The sequence below is a fragment of the Megalops cyprinoides genome, chromosome 1 (assembly GCF_013368585.1).
Source record: "Megalops cyprinoides isolate fMegCyp1 chromosome 1, fMegCyp1.pri, whole genome shotgun sequence".
In the NCBI taxonomy this organism is placed as follows: domain Eukaryota; kingdom Metazoa; phylum Chordata; class Actinopteri; order Elopiformes; family Megalopidae; genus Megalops; species Megalops cyprinoides.
In genome coordinates this window covers 38385085-38405091 of record NC_050583.1, presented here as the reverse complement: position 1 = coordinate 38405091, position 20007 = coordinate 38385085, and the positions used below count along the sequence as shown (strand labels likewise).

Genomic DNA, 20007 nt, shown 5'->3' with positions numbered 1-20007 from the left:
ATGTCCTTGGCCTTCTGATTTATTCAGAGCCTATTGGAACCCCCTTTACCGGTCTGTGACCCAGTTCTTTGTGCTGCCCCTGTCTTGGTAACAGAGCTGGTCTCCAGTAGAGAGAGAGAAAGAGAAAGAACCCGTGCCCACCCCGGATCTGGGCCAGTGCAGAGCAGCAGTAGCTTTTAAAGGTTCTCTCTTTCCCTCTGCACCCATTCAGGAGGGGACATTTTCCCAGACAGTGTGAACCCTTGTTCAGTGAAGTTATTCATGGATGTAACCTTTATGCATTTTAATGTGCCCACCAGAGCAGTGGAAAGATCTCTCTGCTTGCTATTTGCATTGGTTAGTACTGTGGTCTGTTTGAACTGGTATGTGATGGGGCATGGAACAAGAACTAGTGTGACTCAGGAGAATTGCTGTGTAGTGGAAAAACACTAAAAATATACCCCTTATCTGTGTGTGTCCCCAGGAGCTGGAGAAGACATCTGTCTTGAAGCCCCGCCCAGAAGGTGGGGCTCATGAACGTCGGGCACGACGTGCCACTGAGCAGCGGGCTCTCACACAGCCAATCACCAGCGAGGAAATGGTGGTGGCAGTGAGGTAGGTGTGGCCTTGGAGATGAGACACCACTTGGATAGATATGCTGAAAGAGAACTTATTTGGCTTTCTTTTTATTAAACTAGCAAAATGTTTGAACACCAAATATGTTCATCCATAGAACTTCAGCGAGATTTCCTTTGGTATTTCTCTGGTATTGTGACTCTGGCTTCTCAGATCCGTTAGTGAGCCTGCTTTTGGGTAAGATACCTTCAGCATTAGTCATGAGCGTGTCATATTTCTCCCTAGGTAGTGGTGTAGGTGAAAATGTGTGTTATCTCAGAATGTTTCCTGGCACTGGTGTGTTAAAGAGTGAATCAGGAGGCAGACTCGCAGAACGCTGTCTGTCTGATAACCATCTGAGGGTATGGGGGCTGACATAATCCGTCTAATCCCAGCTGGTTGCGGCCCTGTCGGGATAACGTCAGTTCATCCAGACCACCTCTGGGCCCTGCTGCCCGGGAGACCGTGGGGCCTGCGTCCAGGTCTCCCTCTCTCTGAGGGGGGTCGGGGCGGGATTAATGGGCAGACTCACAGGCTTTTGTCAGCGGCCCCTCTCTCAACCCATCTCTCTCTCCGCTGTCTCCGGTCCTGTGGACCTCTCGGGGAGAGAGAGAGAGACGTCTACGCGTCTATCGCGTCTGCGGTGCTGGGAACCTTGCCGAACCGGCCCCTCACTCTCATTCCTCTGACGGAATGGCCTCCAGGTGTGGCGAGCCGCAGGCCCGAGAGAGCCGGGGAGCAGATCGCTGTTTATCTTCCAGGCCCAGCGGGAGCAGCCATAAAGAGATTAGGCGGCTGAACAGGACGCATCTTGAAGCAGCGGCCCTGGATTCCGCCCAGCGCCTCCCCAGTGTCCCCTCAGCACGGGAGCGCCGCGCCGTCAGCGGCCTCTGTAAATCAGGTCGTCTCGCAGCTGCGGGCTGGAAATGTGAGCGGGTGCAGCGCCAATGGCGCGGTCTGCTCCAGATAAGGAATGAGGCCTGAGCAAAACCCCCCCCCCGACCCCCCCAAGGGCTCTTCTGACAGTTACGGAATTCGGACTGCTCCTTTTTTCCATCGCTCTATAGATTCTGGGTCTACTTGCATATGATGCGATGGACGATGACATTGGGGGGGCGGGGGGGGGGGGGGGGGGGGGATGGGGGATTAGCAGTTAGCAGACAAACATTAGTGTAGATTCACCTTACACACCTTGATATCCACTCTCTTTCTCTGTCTCTTCTTCTCCCCTCCGGCCCTGCAGCCTCCCCAAGGTGTCCGTGTCAGACGAGGTCCAGTCCGGGTGGGAAGTGGGGAGGTCCATAGGGAGAGGCGAAGGCTCAAAAGGTACCCTCAGCGAGAAGATGGCCCTCTTCAACAAGATATCCCAGCTGGACAGCAAGGCAGAGCCGGTGGTGGAGGCTGCAGACAAGCGCAGACAGAAAGGGGGACGCTACCGCACACAGCCTATCACTGTGGACGAGGTCGAGCTGGTGAGCCAAGCCCTAAGTTGACTAAATGTGACAGAATTAGCTCCATACCTCAGTCCTTGAGGAGCTAATTTGACCTTCCTCAGCTTGCACATGTTGTTACTCTGTTGTGTCTGCTCTGCGGGAATGCGTTTTTTTGTGATCCAGTTTTTACTGTTACAGAAAAGAATGCAATCTCACGGTGATCACAAGTGCAGCAACGATAATAAAAAAATATATATTCCTAATAAATTGTAGTTGTTATGCACTGTTCCCACGCTCAAGGTGGTGTACATAAAATGAAACGCAATACAGTGATTTAAGAATACAAAGATACAAATAAGACTAGATAGAACAAGCAAATGCCAAAAAACAGTGGGAAAGTGATTGCATGCAATCAAACAAGTATTTTGTTGCACACTTGACACTAGCAGAAAAATGCATGTGACTATGGGTTCGTGACGAGACAGACATGCCCTTAACTCAGTGGCTTCTTTATTATGCCGCCGTGTCAGCCAGCAGCCGGTCATAGCCATGGCCATGTGTAATCTCCCTGCGTTTCGCAGTGCAAGCTCCACCCTCCTGCACACCATTTCTGAGTGTGGAGAGACACTGGCAGTGTTGCCCCACTGGGCCTCCCTTGGGAGTGTGTTCCAGGCGCGTGTGTTCTGGAACTGACCTCCAGCACTGCTGTACCCCTCCCCCCGGGCCTGCAGAGAGTACTGTCTGCTGAGCGCCTCCCCTCCATGGCCTGCAGAGAGTACTGTCTGCTGTACCCCTCCCCCCGGGCCTGCAGAGAGTACTGTCTGCTGTACCCCTCCCCCCGGGCCTGCAGAGAGTACTGTCTGCTGTACCCCTCCCCCCGGGCCTGCAGAGAGTACTGTCTCCTGAGCGCCTCCCCTCCATGGCCTGCAGAACTTTCTGCCTGTAAAGGATGCCTCAGATTTCTAAACTCATTTGTTTTTTTTTTTTTAGTTTCTTTGAAGAACCCAGTATTTGAAAACGCTTGCCGTGGAGAGTGGTTGGTTATATGTACTAAGCACACACCTTTATGAAGCAGATTTATGAATGGTGCTGCTTCCAACCATACATCTTGGGTTTTTGTTTTGCCATCGGTGTTTTTCTCCCTGTTAAGCATTAGCAGAGTTTTTACAGCACCCAGAGACACAGGAGGCACATCATAATCAGCTGCAGAAGGATAGACATGTGTGTACACCACAGAATTTTTTTAGTCCCAGGACAACCTTGCCCCGCAGATAATGCGCTCCGTTACCTCTGTCACTCAGATGAGTTCTGCCAGGGTAATTTTAGAGCCACCTGGAAGAACAGCGTTGAAATGCAGGTGACACATGCAAGCTGCACCAGATTCAGGAAACTGTATTAACAGTGTAAAACGGCCACGAGGCTAGGACTTAAGCAGCCAGGTTTCACGAACCATCATGTTGGAAGTTTGAGGTCATTTTTCCTCTTTTTTGTTCGACCCCCCCCCTCCCGACAGGTCCAGACTGATCTGACCCAGCTACCCCCACTGCAGCTGTCTGACCGCCAGCAGGCCCAGTCCTCCAGCCTGAAGCCCTCCGAGATGCGGCAGCTCCCGGAGGAGCAGCAGACCCCCCGGCGCCCCCTGCAGCGCCAGGATTCCGAGCCCCGAGAGGTCAGGAGCATCCTGAAGAAGAGCCGCTCCACTAGCGTGGAGAGCGACTCTGGGGGTGCAGGGAGCTCTGCACAGCACTCCCCTGGGGAGACGCCCCTGGACATGCTGCGGAGAGGTCAGAATGAGGAGGAGGAGGAGCTGGAAAGGGAGGGAGATGAGGAAGAGGAGGAGGAGGAGGAGGAAGAGGAGGAGGAGCAGGAGGAGGCAGACGCAGCACACCTGGAGAGCTCCCAGGGGTCCGCAAGTGATGACAGTCCCCCTCCCTCTGACCGCTGGAGTCTGAGGGACAGGAGCAGTTCCTCCAGCTCCAGAGAAGAGGCCTCTACCAAGGCCCCGGGCCGTGCACCCTCCCCCGATGAGACCTACCGCCTGGAGAAGACCTCCTCTTTGTCTGAGGAGGGCGATGAGTTGGACAGCAGTCTGGATGGTAGCTTGGCCTCCTCCCTGAAAGACAGGTATGGATCACCTGTCGCTCCTCTCTTCAGTCCATTGCTGTTTAAGTTATAAAGTTAGTAATTAAAAGTGACTTAAATTAGTAGAGACCAGTGTTCCTGAAATGAGACCACCTCAGTGCTTGCAATGCATCTAGCCCTTAAATCTTTCTGATCCCTGTAGTAGCTTAGCCCTGTTTGTGAGAATGTTTTAGGACAGTGTAGATAGTGGGCCTGTGGCTGTATGTGGGTGGGGTTGGGTGTGTGGTTTTCTGAATTGGTCCCTCCCACCCTGCCAGGCTGTCTGATATGGTCAGCAGCGAAGATGACTGGAGGGGTAAGCTGAAGAAGAGCAAGCCCAGCGAGGTGGTTCACACGTCCCTGGCTGACCGCTGCAACCAGCTGCAGGACGCAGAGAATGCCTGGAGGAAGAAGGTGCGGTAGGGCCTGCTGAATCAACACAGCCTCTAGGTCGCGGACGGTCACACTGTGGTTTCGGTTCCACTTTACATGGAGCCTATCAGGTGCCTCGATACTGGGTCATTCATAGAACAGAACTGAGTGCGTTGGTAGAGTGGTTGCCGGAGGGGGTGGAGCCCCAGCAGGGAATGGCAGGTCAGTGCAGAGAGACTGTAAAAATGAGGAGTGGAGCCGCTGCGAGGATGGGTGAGTGGGGGCACAGGGGTCTGTGCCAGCACTGAGTCAGCGCTCTTTTCTGCTCAGCTGCCAGGAAAGGGGATTTTGGATCGGGCTGCACTGCATCTCAGGGCTTAACCGGCCTCCCGGCCCGCCGCTGCTGACCGGCCCGCTCGTAACAATATCATACGCGCGCTTCCTGTGTCTCTCCTGATGGGGCGGGACTGTCTCTGCTGCCCAGGCGTCAGTCTCGCTGTGTCCCAATCAAACTGGCTACAGAGGGAGATGTGACTGAAGGCAGAGGGCATTGTCAGCAGTGGGTAAAGAAAACATCCCAGGAGAATGGCTCAGGACAGCTCTGGCTTTTGACTGAATCTTTGTATTAGGGTTGGGCGATGTCTACCGAATTGGCATATGACGATGTCTACAGTGAAACATCGCGGTGGACAGTGACACTCGGGGGGGGGGGGGGGGGGGACTGTTAAAAAGCCAAGATTTTTTTACCCTTTCGCATGTACGGTCACACCGGTGTGATTTGCTGTTTAGCACATATGCTAAAACCGGTGCGATTAGAACACTAGGGGACTAGAAAAATTCAAGCTAATTTTAGCTTTGAGGAAATAGCGATTTAACGTTAAAAAATATAGCAAATGCTAACTGAAAACTATGAGAAGCTTAATAAACATAACGAACCATGTAACGTAGCATGCACTACATATCATAAAAATAAGTTACGTGTGAAAGGGTTAATAGTACAGCATAAAACATCAGTCTTTTCACAGAGTGTAAGTGCACACACACACACACACATATATAAAAACGCATTGGGGATTCCTCAAAATTCCATGGCACACTTCACTTTGCCTCACGGCACACCAGTGTGCTGCGGCACATTGGCTGAGAACCACTGCTCTAGAACATGTCTGCAGATTTTCTGTCTTCATCTGTCTTGGTAATACTTCAGTGAACTGACTTAGATCCCACCAAGTGTAGCCTAGTGACCTGGATTGGAATTTGCTATACTCAGGCTTTGGCCTGTGGATGTACATGGGGGAAGGGGTCCTTGATGCTCCGCCCTCATATCTGTGATCATCCGTTAGTTGATGAGAGGGCAGTGGCAACAGGAGGACAGCGGTTCTTACCTACTTGTGTGATAAGAACAATATCTTATCTGTTATTACGGCAGCTGGGTTTTCTTTTTTGCCCCACTCAACTTGTGCACCCACACCCCACCGCAGTAACCTGTTCAGCCTTTGCCACCAACTTTGTCAACATTGTTGAAGGACTTTGCTCTTTTAGCAAGTCCACACCTGAAACCATGATCACAGCCCCTCGGGTTGCCATTTTGCAACGCTGTGCTTATTGCACGCATACTTTTTTTTCATAATTGGATAGGTCTTCCACATTACACTCTACTCCAATAACGCTTTAAAACACTCCCTGTTTAATAAATGGTAATTTTAGAGTTTTTGAGCACCTAGGGAAAACAAACTGTGTAATGTGTGCAAGATTTGGACGGCGGTCCTTCTGGACCCTTGTTTCCGCTCAGCTGGCCGGTGTTGACACACCCCACCCCCGTGATGATCCTGAGCTTTTCCAGAGGGGTGAAAGAATGATGAGGAGGTGAACTCTGTGATATGCGCCCTTGGTTATGGGAGTCCTTCAGAGTCTGGGCCAAAGTGGGATGGGGGAAGTGGGAGTGCTTCATTCAGTCATGTGTAGCTGAGCTGTAGCAGATGTGGCAACTCTTTCTTCTCATGGAAAGCAGCATCTGTGTTGGGTGTACGATGCAGCCACCTTCTCCTGGAGCAGATGGTTGCACTTAGTGATGGCTGCAGTGTTTTTCTGTACATTCACATGAATTTTTGTCGAAGTTAAAATTAACTCATATATTTTCCATATCTAAGCCTGTTTTTTTTCACTTTATTTGGGTAGGGGGTACACAGACAATAAAATTTAGTTTTCTCAAGCTACCATTATAGAGCTGGAGGCATGACACTTGATTCCACAGTTGATATGATGCTTATTATTGCACAACTCGTAATTAGACAGGTTTTAAAATGATTTGGTATCCCGGTTAAGGATGTATCGTCATATAACTTAAGACTAGATTATTGTGCCACTATATTGTATAATTAACGTATAATCCACTGGCACTTAATGCAATGAGAATTAGTGAGGAAGAAAATAACTTCCTGTAAGTGTACCTCCCTCCATATCCATTTACTGCTTTGTGGAATCATCCTTTACCCATTTCTGTAGATTCATGCAAAGAATCCAGATTAATTCTATGCAACTATCTCTAGAAAAAAGAAGAAACACTAAACATTTTATGTTTTGAGTCATCAGCTTTTACAACAAAATACATTGCACTTAATATATTACATAGTCATGATTACATTAAATACATGCCGACATTCGATTTTTATGCCTGAGATTCAAAGGACAAGAAGCTGTTTGATCTGCTGTGGAGCTGCCCGTTGTTGACATCCTATTGGGAGAACACAGACAAAGCTGTTTCCTTCTGCTTGGGGCTGGTTTTCTTGTGTGTCTGTATCTATTGTCTATTAGTCTTTGTGATTGTGAATTGGACGGCCTGTTCCAAAACAAATACAGCAATCTAGCAGTAAGGCCTGCAAGGAAAATGGATTACAATCAACTGGAAAAACCCAGATTCTTCATTAAATAAACTGGCTAAGGGAGCTTAGAACTTTCTAGATATTTGCAATTACATCACATGAAATGAAAGCACAGACCATAGCACTTCCATGAGGCGTGGGACTGCCATGTGACCCTCATGTGATTGAGAAGTAAAGCACTCTTGACAACAGGGCCCCAGCAAAGGATGATAATGGGGGTCGGTCTTTTGTTTCCTTTTCATTTTTCCTGTTTTCCATTTTCATTTCATCTTCTATTTTGTTTTATTCCCTAAATTGCTACTTATAGCAGTATTTCACTTACATCAATTTTTGTTGGTGGGAGGGGCTGCTGAGAGAAGGGATGACACCAATTTGATCAATGATAAAACACAGAACAATGTAGGTGTGTTTATCAGTGACATGAAGTATATTCCTATAATGATGTATAGAACCTTTATGTAAAGATTGTAAATGACCTAATTACAAAAGGATCAGTGGCTCAGAAATTATTTACAGGGACACGTTTAGTCTTAGAAGCAGTGATCTGTTAAAATAGCTGTAGTCTTCTGTAAGTGATTTGAAAAGGCTACCCCTTGATGCATTTGTGTGAAGATTTCAACTTGATGCATCGATCTGTTGGGACCCAGTATGATGCCTTTTGCACAGCAGCAACAAATCACTGTTAAAAAAGTATAAAAAGCCAAGATGTCTGAAACCAATTTTCATCACCCTCACTCCCCCTTTTAACTGAGCTTATGAGTCACTCTATTCCACCCCCTGCCTCCCTTCGGCCTGGTTTAGACCTGGAGGAGGTTTTGACATCTGTCCAGTGTATTTAAGTGGCGTAGAATGGAAACGGAATACTGACAGTCTGGGGAAGGTGGGGGTATGATAACAATGACCTCACCACAATAATTCTTCTCTCCTCCCCAGGGCTGGCTCTGTAGCCTGCCACTTGCTTATAGGCCTGTAACAAAGTGCTCATTCATTCCTACCTGTCAGGGCTGGTGATTGGCTGTGTATTTGTAGATGTCATTACGGTTCATGACCACATTAATGATGTAATTACACCCTCTTACCATGGCACGGGTGGGGAGAGTGAGACGGACGGGGGGATGAGAGTTTGGGGGATGTGGTTTTTACCCAGCAGTTCCTCCGTGTCAGCACTCTTTGGGGGTTCAGACTTTGTTTTCTGTTTCCTTCCTTTCTCCTGTTCTTTGTTGATGTGCACTATCCCTCACTCCTCTTGTCTTCTTCACTCTCTCCTGTGCCTTTCAGCTGTAGGTAGACAATGAGAATTCCCACAATGCCTCCATCCACACCTTTTGCTGGGTAAGCCAGCAACCAGCATGCTGTCATGCTTGTTGTGCTGGTATTGTACACACTGTCAAAGCAAGGCCCTGTCAGTACTAAACACAAGAAATGCTGAAGTATTTAAAGGTCCATTTTCCTGCCATTATTTATTTGCCGCAAAAATCAGTCAGCTTCCCTTGTGTCCCACGAGCAAACCCCAGTTTGAGTTCTCATGGTCACTGAGCTTTGTGTTGTTTCCCTTCATTTGTGAAAATATATCTCTCAAATTTAAGTACAAATGCCTTTTATTCAGTTTTTTTTAACCAACCCATTAATTTTCAGTGAATTCTTACACTTCAGTTTTCTTAAATAATCCTAGATCCTTTTCCATACCCTCCTCTAGTCCCCCCCCCCCCCCCCCCCCCCTTCAGGAGCCTGTTTCTTCAGCTCTCTTTGTATTTGCTATGAGAAAAAGCCAGTTATGATATGTTTAATTAGGTCAGTGTTTGCATGTGTCTTTGCACTGTATATGTGTGTCTGGCACAACACTGTTTTTTGTTTGCAGTTGAGTGCCTTGTTTTGGTTTGAATTTCAGTGACCTGGAGTATCACAGTCAACAATGTGTCCCTGCTTGTCATAAGGAAAAGAAAACTTGTTCAATATTGAATGTTCTGCTGCTGTAAGTTGGGGGAACATGGCTTTCTGTGAAGGTCTGCTCTGAGTGATCCCTCCTTGGGTTTTTGTCGACTGAGGCATTTCCTGTCGCTGACAGGCTTTAGCTGTGGATCACAATAGTGCCAGTGTGCAATACTACTGTTTGTCTGCCCCCCAGGCTAGGATTTCAGTTGCCACCAGAGAGGCACTGACCAAGCCAATTATTACTTATTCTTGAGAGAAAACCAATGAATGGTGCGTGGAATTTATGAGCTTTCAGTTTTTGTGAGGCACAAGCACCTGCAAGGGTTGCGTATTCCAGATGTCGCGGGGCACAGAGCAGGGGCGCATGCCAGATTGGTGTTGCCCCTCTGCTGCGGGGCAACACTAGCAATGCTATTATCTACCATTCAGTCCTCACCCGACCAGAACGCAGACAACACTGAACAGCACATTGTGTTCCATTGCATTTCTGCACTGTGTGCTGTAATCGTCCTGTTCGCCACTTAAAATATTCCAGTATAAATTTAATTCGGTACTTCATCGTTGTTTCATTGGTCAATTCTGTCATTTTCTATAAAAGTAAGGGTAGAGGAGGTTTTAAAAATATATAATGGATGGGTATTTGCAGCAAACTGTGTGGTTTTGGTTTTTCTTTGAGCTCCAGCCTAAAATAATTCGTCCCAGCATGTCTCAGCATAATGAACTCTGGCAGCGGGATGCCCTTGTGTGTGTGTTGTGTGTTTCTCTCATTGTTAATCACAATCAGGTGTTTCTTAATGAGTAAAAGAGCTAAATGAATGAATTAGCGTGTTGGCTGTGTTTAGCTGGCCGGTTTTGCCATGTGAAAGCCACAGAGGCCTTGGGAGGACATTTGTGGCAGCATGTTAAAAATGTGAAGCTCACAGCGGAAAACGACTCACCGTGCAAGAATGAAACACCAAAGCGCCTCTGTGTTTGCCAGCAAGCCGCTGGAAAATTCGCTAGGGCAATAAAACACATAATGCTCGATTACTAGCATGTCTATCAATTACTGGAGAATATCCCCTTGGATCACTGGGAGCTGTTTGATGTAAATCTTTGGTAATTTATTTTAATAGCAGACTTCAGGTGCAACAGAAGGAGCTCTGTAAATCTTGTGCTAAACTGCAGCACTGTGTTTGACTGATTGTACAATTACCCTCTTCTGATGGCCAAGCCTGTAAACAAGCAGGAATGTCCACACGCACCTATTTAGTGATGCTTAAACACTCACAGCATGCAGTGCAGCTCCAAGTGTTTGGACCATAGGGGGTTTAAACCACGTTTTACCCCGTGATTCTATAGCGGAGAGACCGTGTGTGTGGGGGAAAGGAGAGAGAAGGTAAGGCTGATACACACACACACACACACACACACACACACACACACACACACAAATGCACGGAGCGTGGCCAGTGATGAGGGGGAGTGTGCTGACCTCTGGGCTCGCCCAGCCATAGCCCAACTGCAACTGCCCGCACCATCAACTGCCCCCCCCACCCCCCATCTCTCTGCATGTTTGTGTTGTTTGGCCTGAAATGTGTGTTAACCTTTGCGTAACCCTTTTGAAAGTGCCGTGGTTTTACAATCATGGCGTAAAATATGCCCCGCTGAAAGCGGACTTCATTGATGCAGATTTGTCCATTAAGTAAACGTGCACAGAGTCCACTGGGTGATAAAAGCTGCCCTTTGCTTTGTGTTGGACATGAGGGTGTGGGCTGTTACGAAGGCTGAGAAATTTGCTGTAAAATCTTGCTGTAATCTGTAAGATTTGCTGTAATCTGCCATCCTCCACTACAATGAATATCCCACCCTCCATCCCCTCCTATCCAGACCACTCTCTCATCGGAGGCCCTGCAGGTCTCCTCCAGCTGCCCTCTACCCTCTCGGAGTCACAAGGTGATCTATGTGCTGTCACACACATTCTCACGTATGCATTCACATTGACAAAGGCATGTGTAAACACACACACACTCTCACTCACACACACACACACACACACACACACACACACACACACACACACACACACACACACTCAAAGATTGCTACAGGGATGTACATACTCATAAACACAGACACACACAAAGATGTACACATGTAGACACACATGTGTGTGCAGAAGTGCGCACACACACACACACACACACACACATGCGCAGAAGTACACACACACACACACACACACACACACACACACACACACACACACACACACACACACACGCCCATCCAGACATGCTCGCTCTCTCTCACTGGCTCATTTGCTGGATTTTCTCACAGAAACAACCTCCTAGAACATTTTCTGTGGTTGTTTGTGGAGCGCTTTACACTTCAGATTTATTTGTGGTTAGTAAACATTTGAGATTCAAACACGTCTGCATTTCAGAGGCCCTATTTGAAACCCGCAGATTTATGTGTGGGTGTGTGTCTATTAATTGTGTGGCTTTAGTGTTTAAATTCTTCCTTTCTTTTACTTTCCTAAAGCTTTCTTATGCATTTTTTTTCATAATACAGAATAATTGGCCATAAGTATGTTTTTGTTTATCAGAGTTACGTGCTGACTTGCAAATAGCTCGTTTTTGCATCTCTATTACTCGAAACCGGGTGGCCATAAAAATCTGACTTCAAAGGCAGCCTGCCAGTTGCTCGTTTTCTAATGAAGCGCTATGCTCAAAGCTGGACCGGAAAATATTTAGGTGCAGCTGTTCACCTGGCAAGTGCAAGTACCTGTGGGGGTGTTTCTAAAGGGAGCGCGATGCCCCCCCCCCCTTCTTCTCCCCCCCCCTGCATCTGCAGAAGTCCCAGGCGGATGTGGAGACGAAGATGTCGTTGGCGGAGCGTATGCGGATCCTGCAGGAGAAGGAGGAGCAGTGGAAGACCAAGGGGAAGGGCGCCTCCAACGACTCCACGCAGTTCACTGTCGCCGGGCGCATGGCCAAGAGAGGTCAGCACCCCGTCAGACCAGCGTAGTGCGTTAAACTGCCTTCAGGGAGCGGGGGTGGGTGATTACCCTGGAAGAGAGTGTGTAATATGTTCTGTTGACAGACACTTTGGAGTTGCTTTTTTTAATGCACCCCTTGATTATACTTGTCTCCTTTGAGACTAATATTGCTAAGGTTTAAGTGGTTGTTGCACCCCTCTCTCTAATTTAGTAGGTACTACCCAAGAGGGTTGTTCTTCATACTCTACTCTGATATCAGTAGGAAGGAGGAGACAGTTCAATTTCAATGAATTATATTAGTTTATTCAGCTCAAACTCAAAAGCACCACCATTTCTGTCACTGTAGATGTGTTTAATGTTTTTCAAGCTTGAATAAAGTAGAAGAATTCACTGACAGTTGTGTTGCAGAAGCTGGCAGAAGTGACACAGCGGGTTTTCTTTTTAATTTGTCAGGCTTGGTGGCTCCCGCGTCAGGCAGAGAAGAGCTCCCTGTCTTCCACAGCAAGAAATCCAACACGGGAACTCCAGTCAAGCCTCTGGAAGGTAAAATGCTCTCCCTCTAAGCCAACCCCATGCCAATATGCTCATGGGTTAGCATTCATCAGGTCGTGTAGCGCCCTTGCTGGAAGGCAGTTCTAACTCGGGGGTCACCACGCTCTCGGTCTGACAGAGATCTCTGCCCGCACTGACGTCGAAGTTGAGGGGGACAAGAGGCTGGACAAGCTGGAGTCCTTCTTGGGCAAGCTGCATAACAAAGGTGAGCAGGACCCACAGGGACCAGCACAGTTCTGGAACATTACAGTATGGTTCCATTCTGTCAGTTATGGCCTGACATCTGTGAAAACACCCTTCCCTGAGCAGCAGGAGGCACAGCACCCTAACCAGATTGGGGATTGGGGACAAACTGCTGGCTTTTGAATGGGCCATGTCTTGTTTATAGGGTCTGAAGTGAGGTGTGGGTTTTTTCACCATTTCCTTGCCACCAGCATCCGGCCACCGGGAGACCTCCATCAAAGTGACGGCGGAGACGGTGAAGGAGGTGATGACGCTGGATGATGAGGAGACATTCGGACGCTTCTACAAGACCATTTCCCCCTCCGCCCTCAGCTCCAGCAGCCCTGCTGTCATTGAACAGGACTTCAGCAACATCCAGTCCAACACACCCAAGTACGCCACACTCCAACAGTGTACCTGTGCTGAAGGAGCTCTTTCTCTTCTAGAGTTCACAGTGAGCAGAGCAGCTCTCGTCAGGCTGTGCTTCCAGAGCAGACACAATCCCAGGCTAAAAGGCTCTTTGCCCCGCTCATGAAATGGAATGTCCCTGCCTCCCTCCCTTCCTCCCTTTGTGTTTAGTGCATTTGGGCCATCTCAGGAGATGTGTCAGTCTCTGTAACTATATGTGTGCCTGTGTTTGTCTTCGTCATACGGTTTGCCTGTGTGTCTCTCTGTGTCTGTATGGGTACTGTTTTCTTATACAGTATCTGTATTTGTATTCAGGTGTCTTACTGTGTGTGTGTGTGTGTGTGTGTGTGTGTGTGTGTGTGTGTGTTTTGGCTTCACCTCTTGTGGTTTCTTTGTCCAGGCTGACGTCCGCTGTGGCTGAGCACAAGCGGGCGGTGCGTCCGGCCCGGAAGACGCAGGCCTCCCGGAACCCCCTGCGGGCCTTGGCAGCGCGGGACGACATCCGGCAGGAGTACACAGAGCAGCGGCTCAACGTGGCTACCGTGGAAACCAAGAGGATCCAAGTGGAGAGGAGTGAGTCATATGACCCAGTGGTCGTGAACAGTACTATCTGACAGTAATTAAAATAAACAAGTGAAGAACAAGGTGACAAACCTTGCAATTTTGAGGCAAATCCTAGGGTTGATGCTTGAGCACCGATATAAATTTCTATCCTAGATGGGTACAAATCAGTAGGTGATATAATATATCACTCGTGTACTAGGAAAAAAGCCACGTGGCAGTGAGGAGGGCAGTGTGGAAAACAGCACTGACTGTAGCAGAACACAACTTTTTTTCCTTTCTGGATCCCAGCAAATATCACTGGTTGGTGTGGAAAGCTTATGATGAAACACAGGGCAGGATAGCCAGTGGTGTGCTGGAGTAAATAAACACCAAATAAAACTGCAGGTGCTTTATGAGATCTTGCACGGCTCATTGTAAGTGACCCCTCCTCCTCTCCCTTGAACCACCTGGCCTGAATAATCACCTTCTGGCCCTGGAGTCCGCAGCCCAGGTGTTCTGCGGTGAGCTGGAGAAAGCGCAGAACTGCTGCATGCGCCGTCTACCTCAACAGATTGTGCGTTCTCACGAACCTGTAACTCATCTGGACAGGCTGTGAATCTGAGTGAAAGCACTCAAGGAGTCACGTGGCGAAGTCTCATGGACAGTGATATCACTGTGCTTGCTGCCTTCAGAGGAACTCTCATTTTACAAAGCAGTTCTACACCATTTGAGTCATAGTTTCTGTGTTTTACCCCCACACTGTTCGCACAAAACTTCCACTGTCTGAACACAAAAGCCTGATGAGTATGACCCGCTCTGAAAGGGATTTTACTTTGAAATTATGTTGCACATTTGGGAAACACCGTAATGGAGACCTTAGGCACCAGGGATGGCTCTGTGAGAAAACAAACCCCAGGGAAAGTATTTGCTGTGGTGGGCCAATCATGTATAAAATCAAACTCGTGGCCGTAGGGCATTTGGCTTGGCTTGTGTGGCGTACCCAGCTGAAGGCTTTCTGAGCATAATTTTAAAATACTTACTGACTTTTCCCAGAAAGCTTCAACCTCAGGGATTTCCAACTACATCATGGATGACAGTGAAACTTTTAAATTTTTTCAGTTTTGTCATTTTATCAGTTGTCACGGACGTGAAATACAGTTGGTGCACTTAAAAGATTTATGCAGTATCAGAATTTGAATACAACTTTCTTTTTACTGTCGTCTTTTAATGTTTTTAGCAATCACTAGCCAGATGGTACCCATACCTTTGTTCCAGCTGGACGCCCTCCAGCCCAGCCCAGGGATAGTGGGGGTGACCTGTTTCTCAGGGTGGTCTGGTCTCACCTCTCTGTGTTGTCTCTCTGTCCAGTGGCCAAACATTCCAACCTGGCCGACGCTGCACTGGCGGGGCTGGCCAGCAAGGAGAACTTCCGCAAAGTCCATCTGCGCAATGTGAAGTCCACCGAGGTGGTGACCAACAACAGCGCCGTGCCCTTCAACAAGCTCATGCTCATCCAAATCAAAGGTCAGGGACAGGGGTTGTTCAGGCAGGGCCAGAGCACTCTGGCCCTCAAGGGATGCTGATCCTGTAGCTTTCTGGATTTCTTACTGTGTAGATGAGGTTCTCCTCAGGGCGTCAGCTACAAAAGCCCGGGGGAAAAGGATTTGCCCTTTACCTGTTTTTTATAACATCCCCTTTTTAATTTTGATGTCTAATGACTTTGACATAGATCCTGAGGTAGAGTGTGTGAATATTCTTGGCTCCTACAGTGAGCACCACAGTAAGCTTCCATGTACTGCAGCAATAATTTGTGGTGCTTTAGGTTATGGAATTGAATGTGGCCCCTGGGTGAGGTCAGAAAGCCGTAGTTACAGCCTGTTTCCGGCTGGGGCGAAGGGGTGACCGCGCTCTCTCAGGGGGGACGTGTTTGCTTCCTGCCTGCAGGTCGGAGGCACGTCCAGGTGCGTCTGGTGGAGCCGACGGCTCGGTCGCTAAACAGCGGGGACTGCTTCCTGCTTATTACACCCAAACACTGCTACCTGTGGAGCGGGGAGTTTGCCAACGTCATCGAGAAAGCCAAGGTACTGCCCTAGCGCACCCGCTGCATACATGAATGTGCGTGCATTCAGTACAGCAGATTCATTTTTACAGCTCACACATCTTTATGGAAGCTTTTAACTGAAGTTAGATTTACCATGGTACCTTTTACCTTATTATGTATTTCACCTAAACATGGTAGCAACACTGCCAGATTTAAATATTGTTATTGATATAGCTTTGTCACCCTTTTCACTCCTCTTCTAATTATATTTTGACTCCTGTTGGATTTTTATTTGAAACATCCTGTAACCTATTACTGATGTGAATAACCACATATTTATTATATGGAATAATTAATATTAGTTATTTATACAAACGCTCTTATACAAAACAATACACTCTTATACAAAGCTTGCAGGCAACATTGCTCGAATTGTAAAATTGGATATAGACACAGTAGTAATAATGTAGGTGACTTGGTGGATTTCGAGAGCCATTTCAAATTATAACAAAATGCATTTTTGTTTGGTTTTACTTATATGTCGTGCCATTTCCATAGATGATCTATTACATATGTATCATACGTAGCCCACTGAGCTGACCCTGTGGTAGCAGTAATCTGCAGAGGGAGGGCCTCAGCAGTGATGTGCGTTGTCTGTGCGTGAGCAGGCCTCGGAGATGGCATCCTATGTGCAGGCCAAGCGTGACCTGGGCTGCAAGGCTCCGCAGGTCACCATCCTGGAAGAGGGAATCAACACTGATAGCAGCCGCGCCAAAGAGTTCTGGAACTTGCTGGGGGGCAAGACGGACTACAAGGGTATGAGTGTGTGCACCCACGTACATACAAGCACACACACAGACATGCACACACATATACTCGCAAATGCACACACATACAAACATGCACACACATATACTCACAAATGCACACACATACAAACATGCATATACACACATGCACACCTACAGACATAAAAACATACACAAACATTTAAATACACACATGCACACACATGAATATATATACATCCAGACACACATCGGACACAGACATGCACACACACTCATGAATTTACATGAGACACGCGCTCATAAACACTCAGAGTGTGGCAGCATGCCTGGACATAAAGGAGCCCATGGACTGCTCCAGTATGTATATGGCAAGCACAAATGCACTTAATTGCAGTTGCTTGGCTTGAATAGACACATAAGGCCATGTCCCATGCATAATGCATTCACCCACAGAGCCACACTCTCTACAGGGAGCTCTCAGACAAGATCATAAATGTTTGTGTCTATGTGTGCATGCGTGCATGCTTGTGCTTATGTGTGTGTGTGTGTGTGTGTGTGTGTGTGCAGGAGCTGGGGATCCAGAGGAGGATGAACTCTATGAGAGTGGAGTGGTGGAGTCTAACTGTATATACCGCTTGGTGGAGGACCGGCTGGTTCCCCATGATGAGGCCTGGGCTTCCATCCCCAGTGTGTCCATGCTCAACTCTAAAGAGGTCAGTGTTGCCTTCCACCATTTCTCTCAGCGCTGTCTTTGACCGCTGCTCTCAATGCAATGACTACTTCTCTCGGTGTTGCCTTTGGCCATTCGCTCTGTCTGTTTTCCCTTCCTTTGTAACTGTTGCTACGTCTCACCATAGTACAGTGTATGCAGGGGTGACACATTAGGCTAAACTTGATAACTAACCTGACTGAGTATCTTTAAAACATGAATCTGAAACTTCTTCCTGATTGATGCACAGAGAAGCTGGCTGCCACTTCTCTCATAAATGAGCCAGAAACAAAAGGTTAAAAACTAATGATTTATTTCAAAATCCAAAGAAGGAACAAAGTGATTGACAATTTACAATTAGCATTTAGTCCAAGGAAGAGCTGGTGAAGGCTCTCCTTCACACACACACACACACACACTACAGTGGTCTTGAGGTCAGAGGCTGTGTGTTCACACAGTTTCTGTCTGATTTTACTTTGCTGTGACTGCGGCTCAGGTTATGTGCCACCCTTTGGCTGTGCCCCCCAGGTGCTGGTGTTTGACTTTGGCAGCGAGGTGTATGTGTGGCATGGGAAAGACGTGCCCTTGAAAGACAGGAAGGTGGCAGTGCAGCTGGGCAAGCAGTTGTGGGGCGGGTCTTACGACTACAGCAACTGCCGAGTCAATCCGCTGGATCCCTTGGGCAGCAATTCAGAGATCCAGCCGTGAGTCCGGCTCCCTGTACATGCAATGATATAGGGCCTCATATAGATTCACACACAGAGACTTATAAACATGCACGCACAGCCACGCACACAAAGCCTCATGTAGATCAGCACACCTTCACAGAGAGAGTCAGAGGCAGATTTATACCTAGACACCCCAAGGTTATAGCGTGTGCCTCCTTTCATCACACCAAAGACAACCAGAGGCGCATTGACAAAAGCACAGGCTCAGTGTGTAAGATGAAAGTTTCATATCGAGTGAAGAGCAGTTCTTTGAATGGATGTGAGAATCGATTAAATCTTTTAGCACAAGAGCTTTTCATAAATCTCATGGTCAGGATGCAGGCAGTACTTCACAGAAATACGCCCTTGATGCAGTACATCATGTATTTAGATCACAATGACACATTTTTTACACCAGACCCAAGTCACTTTTCATTTGGATAATAGCATCATCACCAAAGTATGATTCTTTATGACCATTTATTTGGTATTCTGAATTTTAGACTTTATGTCATATTAAGAAGATGCCTTTGACTCTTTTTGTCCTCTTACTTGACTGTTTGAAATTAATATTTGTGTATACTCTGAAAATGGCAATGGCCATGGGTTTTTTTAGCATCTACATATGGCAACAAGTTACAGTAAATGTCAGTAGTACTTGTAGTGAACAGTATTGCCACCTACTGGAGAAATGAAATAAAGTCAGTCAGTACAAATGTTACCAGTTACTGTGATGGAAATGTACTATGAAGGAAGTTTCTGGATTAACAGAGGACCTCTGAGTTCAGGAGGTTGAGGTACATATCCAGGGTGAGCTTCTTGCTTTAGGATTATTCCTAGGGTGAGGGTTAGGTTTAGGGTTAGGGCAGACGTTAAGGACAGGCTGCTGTTAGGGTTAGGGAAACTGTAAGGTCTATGGACATGCTAGCAGTTGCATTTTGATCACAGGCTAGAATTAATGTCAGGATTAGGGTTAGATTTAGTGTTGCATTTAGGCATGGAGCGAGTGTTTGGGTTAGGCTTTTATAGTTATATAATTGAGGTTGAAGGGAGAAGACGCTGTGATGAAGCCCAATGAGAAAGCTAGGATAGCAGTTGGCTCTACATATTTAAATGCAATTTCTGGGTGAATAACTGCAGAGGGTCTAAATAGAGCTCCTGAATTGAAAAGGATGTGAAGGTGCATAACCAGGGTGAGGGTTAGGAAAAGAAATTGTTGTCTCTGTAGAATATAGTCCAGAATTACTGTAGCCATACTAGGCTTATGGTACCCTTACAATACCATGGATGAAGAGCGCCGTGTCTCCTAGTGTGTTGACGCAGAGAAATGTGCACCTGCAGGCAGGGCGAGGGGCGGCCCAGCTGGGCCCTGTTCGGGAGGCTGTCGGAGCACAATGAGACGGCGCTTTTCCGGGAGAAATTCCTGGACTGGGCTGAGAGGAGCAGCACCAAGGAGGAGAGCACAGCGGAGGAGGTTAAGGTGAGCGGGGGGAGGTGCACACTGATACCAGCCCCCTCTTGGATTGAGCCAGGTGGAGAGGATGTGTTTCACAGGAAATAGTGAAGTGCTCATTGTCAGCCTGCTGTCCTGTGTGATGTTGCATTTGTGTGAAATGAACATACGTGGATATCGCCAGTCTGAGTGCTTCTCCCACGGAACGACTGATTTACATTAAACAGGACATGGAAGGAAATGGAGGGCAGTGTTCAGTCCTGAGGG

General features: G+C 47.6%; 1 protein-coding gene across 2 annotated transcripts in view; it reads left to right on the top strand.

Moving 5' to 3' along the window:
- Positions 1 to 20007, top strand: part of svild (supervillin d) — a 52498-nt gene that overhangs the window by 25903 nt on the left and 6588 nt on the right. For both annotated transcript variants that reach the window (XM_036521217.1, XM_036521225.1), the window contains 15 exons: positions 464 to 594; positions 1838 to 2066; positions 3541 to 4151; positions 4427 to 4562; positions 12170 to 12317; positions 12768 to 12857; positions 12985 to 13071; positions 13301 to 13481; positions 13897 to 14069; positions 15408 to 15563; positions 15984 to 16120; positions 16749 to 16896; positions 17439 to 17584; positions 18109 to 18284; positions 19629 to 19767. In XM_036521217.1, coding sequence (XP_036377110.1) covers positions 464 to 594; positions 1838 to 2066; positions 3541 to 4151; positions 4427 to 4562; positions 12170 to 12317; positions 12768 to 12857; positions 12985 to 13071; positions 13301 to 13481; positions 13897 to 14069; positions 15408 to 15563; positions 15984 to 16120; positions 16749 to 16896; positions 17439 to 17584; positions 18109 to 18284; positions 19629 to 19767 — 2688 coding nt within the window. The remainder of the gene's footprint in view (positions 1 to 463; positions 595 to 1837; positions 2067 to 3540; positions 4152 to 4426; positions 4563 to 12169; positions 12318 to 12767; positions 12858 to 12984; positions 13072 to 13300; positions 13482 to 13896; positions 14070 to 15407; positions 15564 to 15983; positions 16121 to 16748; positions 16897 to 17438; positions 17585 to 18108; positions 18285 to 19628; positions 19768 to 20007) is intronic.